This window comes from Osmerus eperlanus, chromosome 8 (genome assembly GCF_963692335.1).
Source record: "Osmerus eperlanus chromosome 8, fOsmEpe2.1, whole genome shotgun sequence".
Classification (NCBI taxonomy): Eukaryota; Metazoa; Chordata; class Actinopteri; order Osmeriformes; family Osmeridae; genus Osmerus; species Osmerus eperlanus.
Genome location: NC_085025.1, coordinates 14,218,291 through 14,231,523, shown reverse-complemented (window position 1 = coordinate 14,231,523; position 13,233 = coordinate 14,218,291). Strand labels below are relative to the sequence as shown.

The 13,233-nt window shown below is 47.3% G+C and overlaps 3 protein-coding genes across 4 annotated transcripts; 2 read left to right on the top strand and 1 right to left on the bottom strand.

The window, feature by feature from the left end:
* Nucleotides 1-307: 307 nt before the first annotated feature.
* exoc8 (exocyst complex component 8) lies at nucleotides 308-3,169 on the bottom strand. The gene is made up of 2 exons (XM_062467728.1): nucleotides 1,372-3,169; nucleotides 308-961 (listed from the first exon to the last, which is right to left on the bottom strand). Exons 1-2 carry the CDS (start codon nucleotides 3,025-3,027, stop codon nucleotides 554-556), a joined length of 2,064 nt encoding a protein of 687 aa, XP_062323712.1. The 5' UTR covers nucleotides 3,028-3,169; the 3' UTR covers nucleotides 308-553.
* Nucleotides 3,170-3,407: 238 nt separating this feature from the next.
* Nucleotides 3,408-7,503, top strand: sprtn (SprT-like N-terminal domain). The gene is made up of 6 exons (XM_062468191.1): nucleotides 3,408-4,288; nucleotides 4,426-4,525; nucleotides 4,604-4,732; nucleotides 4,986-5,245; nucleotides 5,300-5,379; nucleotides 5,796-7,503. The coding sequence occupies exons 1-6, from the start codon at nucleotides 3,972-3,974 to the stop codon at nucleotides 6,635-6,637; spliced, it is 1,728 nt and encodes a 575-aa protein (XP_062324175.1). The 5' UTR covers nucleotides 3,408-3,971; the 3' UTR covers nucleotides 6,638-7,503.
* A 1,513-nt stretch (nucleotides 7,504-9,016) lies between these two features.
* On the top strand, nucleotides 9,017-12,996 carry fam89a (family with sequence similarity 89 member A). 2 transcript variants are annotated; one of them, XM_062467670.1, is made up of 3 exons: nucleotides 9,017-9,476; nucleotides 10,023-10,292; nucleotides 10,454-12,996. In XM_062467670.1, the coding sequence occupies exons 1-3, from the start codon at nucleotides 9,225-9,227 to the stop codon at nucleotides 10,550-10,552; spliced, it is 621 nt and encodes a 206-aa protein (XP_062323654.1). In that variant the 5' UTR covers nucleotides 9,017-9,224; the 3' UTR covers nucleotides 10,553-12,996. The 2 variants fall into 2 exon arrangements, with proteins under 2 accessions (XP_062323654.1, XP_062323655.1); XM_062467671.1 differs by having other exon boundaries at nucleotides 10,023-12,996.
* The last annotated feature ends 237 nt before the right edge of the window (nucleotides 12,997-13,233 follow it).

Below are 13,233 nucleotides of genomic sequence, written 5' to 3'. Positions count from 1 at the left end.
CAATGTTCACTTATAATACAGGGAAACCTATTTCCTTAAGAAGATTATGGATTTCAATATCGTATTCTAGATTTCTAAAATCCCCTTGATCTTTTTGTTGCACATCTCTTTTGGTATCGAAATTCAGATTTAAATTAATCCTGAATCTTGTCATGCAAGTTGCACGTGCCTTCTGTGCGGATTTCTCTCCTGGTCTCTCTGAGTCGATCTCCCTGGTTGAAAATAATTCAAGATTTAGTGCCATCGTCACACAGCAGCTTGTCCCCTCAGCCTGGGAACACTGCAATGATCGACCCCGAGACCACAGTAAGCGAGTGCAGCACTTTTATTACACGAGCATTCGAGCGGTGCCTTGGATTACATACAGCTTCAAACATCAACCATTTTCCACCCGACCATCCCCTATCATCCAGCACAGAAACACTTAAAAACGAAGAAATGATGAAATCAGCCGTTCGGATCATTTTCTGCAGTCCGTGAGCAAAGTCATGAACGAGAGAGGCACGTGAGCGTGGGACGCACACCTCACGGGCGCCCCGGGGCGGGGGGCCTCTTACACCATGGACATGGTGCTCTCCGGGTTCACCCTCACCGGCCTCATGCTCTTCCTCAGGTCCTGCAGCTGCTTGGCCGGCTTGCCCACGCCCTCCTCGAACCTCCTCTCCACCACCACCAGCACCGTCTCGTGGAGGAAGGAGGCGTTCTGCAGGATGAAGGCCTTCTTCTCGGGCTCCTGCTCGCAGCGCAGGCTGTAGTCCACGTGCTGCACGGCCACCAGGATGATTTCCCTCAGGCTCTCCAGCAGCACCATGTGCAGCTCGGGGAAGTAGAGCTTGAGGCCTTCCTCCAGGAAGCCCATCATCTGCTTGGTGAAGGCCACCACGGTGTAGCTCAGGTTCACCCAGCAGTTGTCGCCGGTGTACTGGTCGAAGCCGGCGATGCCGCAGGTGCGCATCTCCTCCTGGGGGGGGGTTTGGAGAGAGATAAGGAGAGAGAAGAATGGAGATAGGGAGGGGGGGACGGAGAACAGAGAGTATAGAGAGAGAGAGAGAGGGAGGGAGAGGAGAGAGAAAAATAGAGAGAGAGAGAGAGAGAGAGAGAGAGAAGAATAGAGATAGGGAGAGAGAGTGAGGGAGGGAGATGAGAGAATGAATAATTGAGAGAGGAAAGGGGGCGTGGATAGTTTAATGTTTTGTATAGGATTTAGATCCTCTACCCTCAAACTCATCCTCTCCTTGCACACACGCGCGCACACACCCTCCTCTACATCTATCACACAAGTACTCCCTTTTCTGTACACATTCGCACACTTCTCTATATGTGACACTCCTGCACATCCACCACACCAGCACACCCTGGGGGTCCACCTGCCTTGAGCTTGGCCAGGGCCTCGGGCGTCATCAGGTTCATCTTCCTCCACATCTCCTCGGAGTTGCGGTGCTTGGTGGCCTCCATGATGACCTCCTTGTAGCTCTGCAGCGCCGCCTTCACGTCCTTCACCAGCAGCGACTGCAGCGTGAACGTCAGGTCCAGGCCGATGTCGCTCAGCTGCCTGCAGTGCTCCTTGGCCACCTTCACGCACTCGGCCGCCGTGGACAGGCTCTCCTTGCTGTCGAACACCTGCTTGCTGAAGGCGTCCACGAACATCCGCATGGCCGAGCGCGACCACACCACGAAGGCCGAGTAGCAGCCCGTGTTCCCGGCGAAGTCCGTCTCGAACTCCTTGGCCGTCTCCAGCAGGCTGGTGAAGAAGATGTTGCACAGCTTGTGGATGTAGAGCAGCGTGGCGCCTTCGATGCGGAGCTGGCGGATGGCCGTCTGCACGGCGGCCGCGCGGTTCTTCAGGAACAGCTCGCAGGCTTTGGTGGACTGGCCCAGGCGGATGAGCTGGGACACGGCCCTCCGTGTGGCCTTGGGCCCGCCTCGGAGGGACCGGTCCGGGGAGAGCTCGAACACGAGCACCTCGGTGAGCTGGCGAACGCGCTCGTCCACCTTCCCCCTCAGCTCCTTCACCCTGGGGCTGGCGGGCTGGTCTTTCAGGTACTCGTTGAGCTTGTCCAGGAGGTCCACAGCGCCCTCGAAGTCCCGTTGAGCGATGCAAACATCCAGGTCTTCGGGGAGATCCTGGATCCACTCCAAGCTCAGGTCCACGGCCTCCTCAGCGTCGACTGGCTCCTCGTCGTCGAAGGGGTTGGTGGAGACCGAGGATGGCTCCGGCCTGACTGGAGAGTGAGGGACCTCCTCCTCCTTCTTGTGCTTGTCTTTGGTCGCTTTGTTCTTCTTGGTCTCGTCCAGGATTTCCAGCCACTCCTTCTTCACTTTGCTGTTCTCCGCCTGGAAAATGCGGCTCTCGGGGAACATGAGGATCTTGAACATGTCCTTCATTGGAGGGTGGTCCTTCACGTTGACGATAGCGAAGCTCTCCAGGTCATAAAGTGCGTTGTATTTATATTTCTCGGTGCCTCGTCGGGTCGCTAGCCATGTGGCGATGAGGAGGCAGTCATTCATCAGGAAGGCATGCACTTTCTGAATGGAGGACATGCTGTCCACATCATATTCGACCAAGTCACCGTTGTACACCAGGTATCTCCCGGGTGTTTCCATTATATTTTTGCAGCCCTCTACTCTCTCCAGCAGAGTGGTAAGCGTCCTCTGTTTCACCTCCTCCGTTTCCTTAGGGAAGGCGGCCAGCATCTCTTTGGACGTCTCGTCCTTGTCGGTAGAAAGCAGGGCCTGCGTTATGCTCTCCATGATGCTCTTCTGCTCGGTTAGAATGTGGCTCAGCTGGTACATCTCACTTTCCAAATACGAGATCTCTTTAGCAGTCTCAATGAACTGTCTGTAATTCTTGTAAACGTTTTTCTTCAGGTTTTGAGCCGTTTCGTCAGCAAGGGTTTGTATTTTCTGACGGTGCTCCTGCAAATCTCGGTCTCCATCGGATTGTTGTGACAGCTGTTTGACGTAGTTTTGAGGGTCGAAATTAGCTGATTCTAGCTGCTTGCGCAGCCTACCAGCTGTGTCGGTCATATTCTATACTTTATCGTTGCCTATTTAACACAAACAATTGTTTCAGGGAAACTATAACAGACAAAACGATGACGCTATCACCACCGCAACTCAACTGCGAGCTTCAACAATACAGGAAACATCACGGGTTTACTCCCTGAAACGTCACGATCTGAGGAAATAGATGGCCAACAAATGACATGGGGATCCAAACAAGAATTGTTTGCTCAAACATATATTTTATAAGATAAATGAAATATGTAACAAGTAAATCATACAATACGAATATATTGTTAATTGTTTTTGTTAATTAGTGATCAGTAAATGTGTTAGTAAATTGTTTTGTAAACTTCCGTGGATGGTTTTAGTTGGACAACAGTTATTTGCCAACACTGGTTAAATTCTAATTCAAAAAATTGTCCCTATCGTATGTTCTTGTTTATTTATTGTAACAGATATTTTATTTAGATATATTTAGGTCATTTGTTTATGTTGAATTCGTTCTGGTCTATATTCAGCTGTTCCTATGAACTATACGTTCAACGTTCAACGTTATTCATGAAGATTATTTATAAAGAGGCGTACAGAGCGATGGGACGTTTTGAATTGGAATGCCACCGAACCCACGTAAACAGGAACAGTGCAGTAATTTAAAAGAAAGGGGACGGCGCGGCTAGTGTTGCTACTTAAAGCTTCGGTCTTTAGCTTAATTCCGTTCACTGGTCAACAAATAACTTACTATCAAGCAAGTGAACTATACTGAGATGGATGGATATAAACTGGATATTAGGGTTAACAGAACTCGAAAGGCACAATCACTGGGCCGACATGACTGATTCGATTGACTTGGCTTGACAGCTCTGCTGCTAGTGCTAGCATCAGTCATAATCGTTAGATCACTATCACACCCCGAAAAATAATAATCTGAACGAGGGAAGTGGGCATCTGTTCATCCTTTGTTGAATATGGACGAAGATTATTTGCTCGCCATTCAGCTGCAGGAGCAGTTTGACCACGAGGCGTCCCGATCCACAGTAAGTGATGAAGGAGACAGTTTTGGACAAAGCAGCAAAAAGCGAAAAGTTGAGTCTGGCAGCAGCAGTGTCATCCCTTATTCGCGTCCGCGTGTCGACCCCGAGAGGCCAATGTCCATCGTGGATGACTCATGGGAAACGCTGGACCCCAACCCCGATGTGAGGTCCATGTTCCTTGAGTTCAACGACACTTTTTTCTGGGGGAAACTCTGCGGTGTGGAGGTCAAATGGAGCCCTAGGATGACTCTGTGAGTTCTTAAGTTGTAGATTCTTGAATGTCATACTCCAGGTCTAAATATTATCCTAACCTACCTGGAAGATTAGTGTGATTATCAGGGGTCATTTTTTACTTTCTACATCCATAAGTCCTGCTCTCTTTTGCCAGATGTGCAGGTGTGTGCTCCTACGAGGGTCGAGGTGGACTGTGTTCCATACGTCTCAGCGAGCCATTACTGAAGCTTAGACCCAGACGGGATCTTGTCCAGGTGACCTACCTTGATCAGCTCCTTTGACGTAGACATACAGTATATGCTTACTATAATTGATACATTTTCTGATTTCAGACGCTTCTTCATGAGATGATTCACGCTCTGCTGTTCGTGACCCAGAACAATCGAGACAGGGACGGACATGGGCCAGAGTTCTGCAGGCACATGGACAGAATCAACCAGGCTACTGGGACTAAGATCACCGTAAGCGTCCATTCTGCTTGTTTGGAGTCATCTGTGACATCATTTGCATGATGTCGCTGACACTTGACTCTTGAATCCGTCTTTGCAAATGTCATAGCTAATGATTAGTAGACAACTTCAAAATAGAATATTTGGACAATGAAAACGACTTAAAACAAGGTTTTGTATGACCACAAATGACACAGTCCCCTACTAATAAAAGAGGACGCTCCATAGACCAACACTGACGTGGAATCTGTTTACATCTCTCTAGGTGTACCACACCTTCAACGATGAGGTGGACCTGTACCGCCAGCACTGGTGGCGCTGCGACGGCCCCTGCCAGAACCGCAAGCCTTTCTTCGGCTACGTGAAGCGGGCCATGAACCGGGCCCCTTCGTCCCTGGACCCCTGGTGGGGGGGCCACCAGAGCAGCTGCGGGGGCACGTACACCAAGGTGAAAGAGCCGGAGGGCTACGGGAAGAAGGGGAAGGCCAAGGGAGAGGGCAGCAAGGAGAAGGGGAAGACCAAGGGAGAGGGCAGCAAGGAGAAGGGGAAGACCAAGGGAGAGGGCAGCAAGGAGAAGGGGAAGACCAAGGGAGAGGGCAGCAAGGATGGCTTCGAAACCAAGCCCACAGCCAGCAGGAAGCCCTCCAGCACAACAACAGGTCGGTTTGAAACCTAATTCATGCACACACCTCCAAGGGAGGTATATCCAGTGGTAAACAAACGGCAAAAGCACCCAGACTTCGAAACAAAGCTCTTCAATGAATTCTTAAAGTGCATTCTCTTATCTGTTTCTACACGATTAAATGAATAGTTGTATATTATGACCGGAGATGTGATCTATAAGGGTGGAAAAATAACATTTTCATTTCCGCTTGTCTTTGAGTTTCCGTTTCTGTGTTTCTTCTTTGATTTGTGTAATTTTTACCTGGCAAATGCAGACACTGCCCCCTAGTGCATGCATATGTCTAGTACTGTATGTTGACAGCCACCTATGCAAATATCTGCTGTTTAAGCCATGTCTCACTGAGTGTATTTCAGCCATTTTTGATGCAAATATTATTTTTTTTACTCTTAGGTTCCGGTTTACAGGACATCAGGAATATCATCCCCTTCAGCGGCAAAGGTTTCTTGCTGGGTGGAAGCTCTCAATCGTCATCCTCATCGTCCACCAACAAACCCTCTGGGCCCAGCCCCACACAGCCAGCAGTTTTCCCCCCAGTCTCCCCAGCCAAGCCCTTGATGTCCCCCCCAGCCCTGTCAGCCAATAAAACAGTGGGCTCATCTGGATGGCTTAATGGAAGTAGCCCCATTAGGGGTAGTAACACAAGCTCACCAGCAGGTGGAGCCCCCAGTGCCCCTCCAAGCAAGGGACCGCCTATGAAGAAGTCAGTCAGCAACACCAGGGTCTTCGTCAACATCAACGGCTCCCCAGTCAGGATTCCCAAACCCAGCCGACAGGTCGCCAATCCAATGAACACGTTACCAAAGACCAAACAGCAGTCTGTACAGGACCTATTCAACTCCAGAAGCCTTCAGACATCTCAGAGTGCAGCTGGTCCCTCCACTGTGTCAAAACCTCCTGAGGAGATACAGACCAGAGACCCTACCAGCCAATCCGGGGGCATCAGTTCCAGGAAGAGACCTTGGGACAACCGGACCTCCGCCAACATCTTCGACTTCTTCCGGAAGACCATGGGAGAGTCTTCATCCTCCTCATCATCTACCACCACCTCCAGGGACGGGAGACAGGGAGGAGCCTCAAGGGCAGCCCTCCCAGCCCCAGCCCCCTCCACCTCCACCCCCGTTGCCCAGGCCAGTTTTGGGGCTTCCACCAGCCTGACAGTGAGCTGCCCAGTGTGCCAAGTCAAGGTGCCGGAGGCCAAAATCAATGAACATCTAGACTCCTGTCTGTCCTGATGGAGAACAGCGTGAGGAAGAAACACAGCCGTGGCATTTTATCACACAGCTCAGGGACTTTTAAATAGGACCAAAGCACTGACTGGGATGTAATTGGTTTGTTGGATGCTGTAAATGTGGACATGTGAAGGATTTGCTACTATATCTTTTGTAACCACATAGAGCTGATTCCTGAGTCCCTGTACCTTCAGTTTGAGATTTAAATTATAAACAACTCCTGACTAGAAGTCACTGATTTAGTTACAACCGGTGTTTTAAAAAAAAATATGCAGTGACTGATTTTTTACTTAGTGGTGGACACAAGCAATCATTACAAAATAATAGTTGGTGTACTTTCTCATAAAATAAGTGCTTTAGGCCATGTCAAACCATCTCTATTGCAGCCTCTTTATAGACTTGCTGTGGTACATAGTTTGGAGGGGTCCTGATAGGCTGTGATGCTGATCGGGCAGTATTGTATTTCACACCTGCTTGCGGTTCACGTCTTTCAAGTTTTGAGAATTCATACCGCATTCCGCATTCAGTTGGGGTGTGACAAGGGCGTTGGGTGACCTCAGTCATTTGTTACTGCGGTGCTATTCTGTGCTGTTCTGAACCACAACACTAAGACATAATGCCTTTTAACCTTTTATTTAATGTTATGTTGTCAGTTTCTGTCAGCCTTTAAAACGTATCTACAATAGTTTTAAGGTGCCTGTTTGTTTCGTTCAAAAAAAGTGTTTACATGTTGGAGGAATAAGATATATACTGATTGTGTTGGATTCATTGCTTTGATACAAAACTATAATTGTATTTTACCTTTTATATTTTTGTCCAGTTTTACTTAAAAATAAATTGTTGTGAAATAAACGTTCTACTCAAATGGATGTGTTCGCATACAGTTCTGTCTTCAAAATCAGTCAGCCTATTGGGGATCAATAAAGCAGCCTCAAGTTCTGTGTTGTCATCTCACAGTGCTCCGTTAATTGTCTGGAAAGGTCACATCATTTTCAAACACATACTTCAATGCATGGTCATGCTCAGATGCTCCTGAATAGATTTTCCATTCCCCAAAGGCATTGCACTCGAGAGCAAGAGAGCAGTCGGTAACTAAGACAAGGTTAAAGGAACAGGTTGTTTAGAAATACGTGTGTACATACTGGTCTTGTGTCAAGTAAAAAGCTTTATTTTCAACACAGGCCTGTTAGAGTTTTCACTTTGCAGGTCTTTGTGCTTCTTTCTGCCTCATATAAGGCACATCCTCAAGTCTTCTCTGAGGCATTGTGTCTCCAACAGCTTAAGTGCCAGACAGCAATCCTGCTTTCTATGAATATTGTTTTGGAACAATTCAAGCCCTTTCATGCTCATGAAGACCTATTTGCATGTGAATATGCCACATGGTGTAATTCATATTCCGTGTTTGTTTTCATTAGGGTTGGTGTTCCTCTCTTTGGGGGTCTGCTACGTTTAGAGATTGTGGCATTAAAGACAGCCACTTATGGGATGTGTTTTCTTTGTGAGAGAGGGATCTGGAGAAGTGAGCAATGTTTCAGATTAGAAGCTGGCTGCATGCTATCACTGACACATATTTAAATGATGCCCCGGGGGTACATTCACTGGCCTAATCTCCCCATCTTGAGCGGCCTCTCAAAAACCAACTACAGCACTTATGTTGATCATGAAGGCTTAGAGGTGCAGTGTCCTTGACTCTGCTTTAAGAGACCTTCAGAATCACATGCAAGAAGACCTCAATGTCGTTTGAAAAGGGACTCACCATCCGCCAATTTATATAATTGGAGATAATTCTATTGGTGTGAGCTAAGTGGCTGACCTGGATGTTTTTTTCTAAGGGCATACAGTGTACGTTTCTGACATCTGCCGGTGTGTGGCTAGCGTGTGCCTGTGTGCGTTTGGTTCTTTTGCCTCTTTGTCTCCAGTGCTGTTGTTGTTGAAGAGACAGGCTCACCATCTGTCTCCTAGGCTGACACCTTTGTTGCACACACTCTCTTTGTAATGGTCTCACCACCAAAATGTCTATTGTACCGATGCAACGTACGTGGTCTGCGAGTTGTTCTCTAGCTCTCTCGCTCTTTATCTTTCCCTCTCTCTCTCTTTTTTTCTTTCTTTCTTTCTTTCTTTCTTTCTTTCTTTCATGCTTCCATTGATAAAATACTACTTCCACAATATTTCCTGCAGTGAAGTAATTTCATATTACATTTAATTTAATATAACATTCGAATATGGCTGTTGATGTTGTTTTGTCCTTTGTATTTCTTATGTTATTTAAATATCATGCACAACACGTATACATAATTAGTGATGTGTCCAATACAAATCTAATAAAAGTTATGAATATTCAGCCAGCCGTTTCATGTCTGTCACCAAGGGAGACGCCCCATCAGCCTGGAACTAAAGAGACAGGAAGTGCAAGTCAGCTCGAGCCCGTGAGGGGGATTACTGCGTTTCGGTCAGCAAAGAATATCGACTGTTGCATGGTACTCGATAGAAAAACGCATTTCTTTAACGAATGTTGTAATTTAAATCGACGCCAAGTTACTCTTAACGTCTCCAACATTTGGTGTTGCTTTTGCTCTACAAAGACACCACGATGAACGGGAAATCTGCGAACGGTACTGCGGGCGGAACACTGGCCTGTATCGAGGGGCTACCCCCACTGCCGAAGAGCCTGAGCGGTCTGCTTAACTCAAGCGGCGGGTCTTGGAGAGACATGGAGAGGATGTACGCGAAGAAGACCATGATCCAAGACGACCTGAGCCGAGGGCGAAATAACGCAGATAATTTGCTGGCAAACAAACCGGCCAACCTCGATGCGGCTTTGGCTCTCCTACGGAAAGAAATGGTAAAGAAAATCTTATTGCACAATTGGAAAATCTGGCTTAGGGGGTTGTGTACGGGTGTAAATAGGGCGAGCAACAGCTGTTTGGGCTAAATCATGAGATCTTGCTTTGATCTGAATTCCAACCTTCAAATGTCAGCCTGGTGCCGTCAAATAAAACACAGTTGGCTGTACACACAGTCATATAGTTACTTGACAGCTGGCATAATGATTTTGCAACCGTGAAATGCGGATGAATTGTAGCTCTCGGGATTCGTCTAAGTCACTTTAATGACAACCAGTGAGTCCCCAGCGCTACATCCCATTTCGCCCCTCATCCCACCCTCATCCAGATATTCCTGTTTGACTTTAACCTCAAAAGCTTTCCCAACACTTGTCACACTGAATAAAACCCACGCACAACATCAAGTCCCTTGGCCTGGCACTGATCCTATAATGATGACTGACTAATCCTTTTGGCTGTTCCTCTCAGCCAGCATCTGTGATAAACCAACTGGTTGAACGCCGGTAAATTCAGAACCAACGCCTAACTCTTGTTGTTGCTCCCAGGTGGGTTTGCGGCAGCAGGACATGTCGTTGCTGTGCCAGCTTTGGTCCCTGCACGAGTCCATCCAGGAATACAAAGGCAGCTGTCATGACCTAAGTGCCGGCGCCGGTGGCCTGGATAACGGCTACTTCGACGAGGAGGACGAGTACTACCAGGAGGCCTCTGGGACCACCCCTACGGAGGCCCTGCCCCCGGGGGAGGGCCCCGAGACGGAGGGTTTGAGTCCCAAGAACGGGACCAGCAAGGACAGCTGGCTGCAGGACTCCTTCCATGTGACTATTTGAGAGATGGAGAGATGGAGGGAGGGAAGGGGGGATGTGGTGGAGAAGGGAGTAAGACATGAGGGAGGTTTAAGAGAGAGGAAAGGTCTCTGGTTGGAGTTTTGAAGGCCTTCCTCTCATGGCGGTCTCTCTCTCTGGGTCTTTCTCCTCAGAGAAGGCAGGAGGTGGCCTGTTATATCCTACCTCGACCACCTCCCCTGAGGCCTTTAGAAGGAGAAGATATGGAAGCTACCTATCTACCTTCCACCTGACTAGAGAGACTGAAAGGAGCTGAGCTGTGGACCTCCAGACTTCGACAGCTCCACACCTATAGAGGCAATATGCTCTTTATAAAGAGCTCCGCTGCAGTACATGCTGGCTTATATAACCCCCCCCCCCCCCTTTTTTTTGTTCTTTTTCGGCAAACCTTTTCATATAAAGATATAAACAAAGGTTGATTATTTATTATATTATAAAAATGAAAAATGTTATATCTCGTGTATTTACTTGGATGAACTTTAGAGTTTTTTTTTGTATGGCTTGGTGGAAAGAGGCTGCCAGTTTTGGTCCAGCCTTGAACAGGGTTGAGATGGAGGGGGACCTCCAGTTGCTCATCCATACAAGAAGATGTCAGCTAGCAAGAAGTTATGGGGATCTCCATCTCCAGGGTTAGAAGTGGTTTGCGGTTGCCTTTTGTATCGGCCAGAGACAAAAGCGCGGGAAGAAATGTGATTTACAAATACTGGAAACATTCTTACATCTGGAACAAGTTTCAAGACCACGAGAAGCGCACATATCTGACCCAGCACCAGACTGTTACCCCCCCCCCCCTCCCCCCCAAGGCCCCCGAGCTTTGCTTCTCCACCCATGGTGATGCCATCTCAGACACAGGTAGCCTAGCCACCTTGTTATACCACAGATGACATGACGTTGGTCCAGCAATGTTGTTAATTTTGGACGCGGTTTCTCTGTGGGGAAAACAACGAACTTGGTCTCAGGCGGACCTGCGTTTAGGATGAACTAGCTTAACTTTCATGGGATCTTCCTGGTTCTGGGTAACCAACCGGAAACACTCACTCATGTTGGGGGGGGGGGGGGGGGGGAATATTGTCCAAATCCTTGTAGACATTTAACAACTTGACACAGGGTACCCTTTCTAACTCCCGTCTATATGTTATTCTCCCATATATGATCTGTGATATTTATTTTGTTTGTTTGGCAATGTTTCCAAACAGTCTTCCATAGTCTTACCCAGAGAGCTTAGGTGACTGCACTTGGCGTCACTACAAGGAGAATCAACTCCAATGTTCATTCTGAAATTGCATCCCGAAGGTGAACTTGTGCTTGTGCATATCCTGGCATTTTGTGTGTGGAAAAAAAAACGGTCCATATTTTTGGGTGATTGTGGTACTCGAACCAAAGAGTCAAAATGACGCACACATCCTGGTTTATCGTATTTGGATTTCAAGGTGTTTTACCACACAGTGGTGTTGTGGTTTAAAAAGCCTGTAATGCCAAGTTGTCTTTTTGCCCACCATCAGCCTAGTTGTTGGCTACTAACACATGTATGATGTGATGTCTCTATTGAAGAATGTTGAACCTTCCAGGGTTAGCCTCAGACAGAGGCTTCTGGGTAGTGTAGTCTGTTATCTTGACTGTTAATGCAGTTTGACAATGGAGCATGCCTGTAGGCCAGATGCTGCAAAAAAAACAAAAAAATCCCAAATCGAAATGGAGCACTGAAAGAAAATGTCTACGGAACCTTGTGTGGTACTCTACAGACATGTATACCTCCTTCTGCTTTTGAGTCTTTAGCCTACTGTAGGCATGCAGGTTAACACACTACAAACACCAGCCCCTCATTGTGAAAGTCAGTATTACAGGACACCTGTCAGTCCTAAACCTTTGTCTGTAACACTACACAAAAACGTCCCTCCCAACGCTAATTGCTATTAGTGCCTTTATGCCATGTGGTCTCAGACCATTGGCTATTGCTGTTGTCTCTCTCCAAACCCCAGAGCTTTGGTAGCGTCTGCGACAAGAAAATATGGTGCATCTCGTACAGGAGCTCTCCTGTAAACCCAACTCTGCAAAACGTTTGATTCCCACCAAAAAGAAACCCCTTAAAAAAAGAGGTTGTTCACCAGCAAAAGAAAGTTCACATTATCAGTTATGTGGAGCAGTCTGAAATGTACCCCACCACTACCACCTGAGGGCTGGAGTGCAGGGTGTGGCTCTCTGTTCTGACAGGGTTTACCGGTGCAGAATCAGGATCTGCAGCCAGGCAGAAGGTCTTGTAGACCTTCGGGAAGTTCCACATGAATCATTCATGTTGTCAAACTATTGAATATTTGCATGAGTTCACATTCTAAATAAGGAATCATCATCTTGTCCATCTCCTTGTGGGGGTGGGGGGGGGGGTGCTAACGTGTTTAAAACGGCCATTAGTGACATGAGGGTAGTCAAATACAACTTTGGTTCATTCCTCCTCCATTAAGTCAGTGGATATGTTTTGATGTGTTTTAAGTACTTCTGATTGTTCATTAGGATGAGAATCCATAAAACCTGCAAGGGGATTGTTATTCCGGTCTGTTCCTCATGTTGATTTGTTATTTTTCAGTGAATGACCATACTACTGTTATTGGAAGATTGTTTTTATGCTATGTAATAGTTACACAAATTGTGTTAATAAATGACGAGTAATAAATATCCTCAGCTTGATAAGGTCTTGTGAAAACATCTTTAAAATAGTTGTTATACAATTCTTTCTTCTGGAGCAACAAGGCATGACCCAATAGAAAAAGCTAAAAAGGAGAGAATGTCGTTACTCTTCGCGACTGTTGCCCTAGTTCTGCGTTTCCTGGAAGCAGTTTCCTGAGCTGAATGTAGAGCATCGTTCCCTGTTTGAACAGCAGCAGGCCTCAGCTCTGGGGCTCTGTCACTTTTGGTGTAA

Coding starts and splice junctions, on each gene's coding strand:
- exoc8 (XM_062467728.1), bottom strand. CDS start 3,027: ATGACCGACACAGCTGGTAGGCTGCGCAAGCAGCTAGAATCAGCTAAT. Junction 962..1,371: donor AGGCCCTGGCCAAGCTCAAG/GCAGGTGGACCC, acceptor ACCCCCCCCCAG/GAGGAGATGCGCACCTGCGG.
- sprtn (XM_062468191.1), top strand. CDS start 3,972: ATGGACGAAGATTATTTGCTCGCCATTCAGCTGCAGGAGCAGTTTGAC. Junction 4,526..4,603: donor CCAGACGGGATCTTGTCCAG/GTGACCTACCTT, acceptor TTCTGATTTCAG/ACGCTTCTTCATGAGATGAT. Junction 4,733..4,985: donor CTACTGGGACTAAGATCACC/GTAAGCGTCCAT, acceptor ACATCTCTCTAG/GTGTACCACACCTTCAACGA.
- fam89a (XM_062467670.1), top strand. CDS start 9,225: ATGAACGGGAAATCTGCGAACGGTACTGCGGGCGGAACACTGGCCTGT. Junction 9,477..10,022: donor CTCTCCTACGGAAAGAAATG/GTAAAGAAAATC, acceptor TGTTGCTCCCAG/GTGGGTTTGCGGCAGCAGGA. Junction 10,293..10,453: donor GGCTGCAGGACTCCTTCCAT/GTGACTATTTGA, acceptor CTTTCTCCTCAG/AGAAGGCAGGAGGTGGCCTG.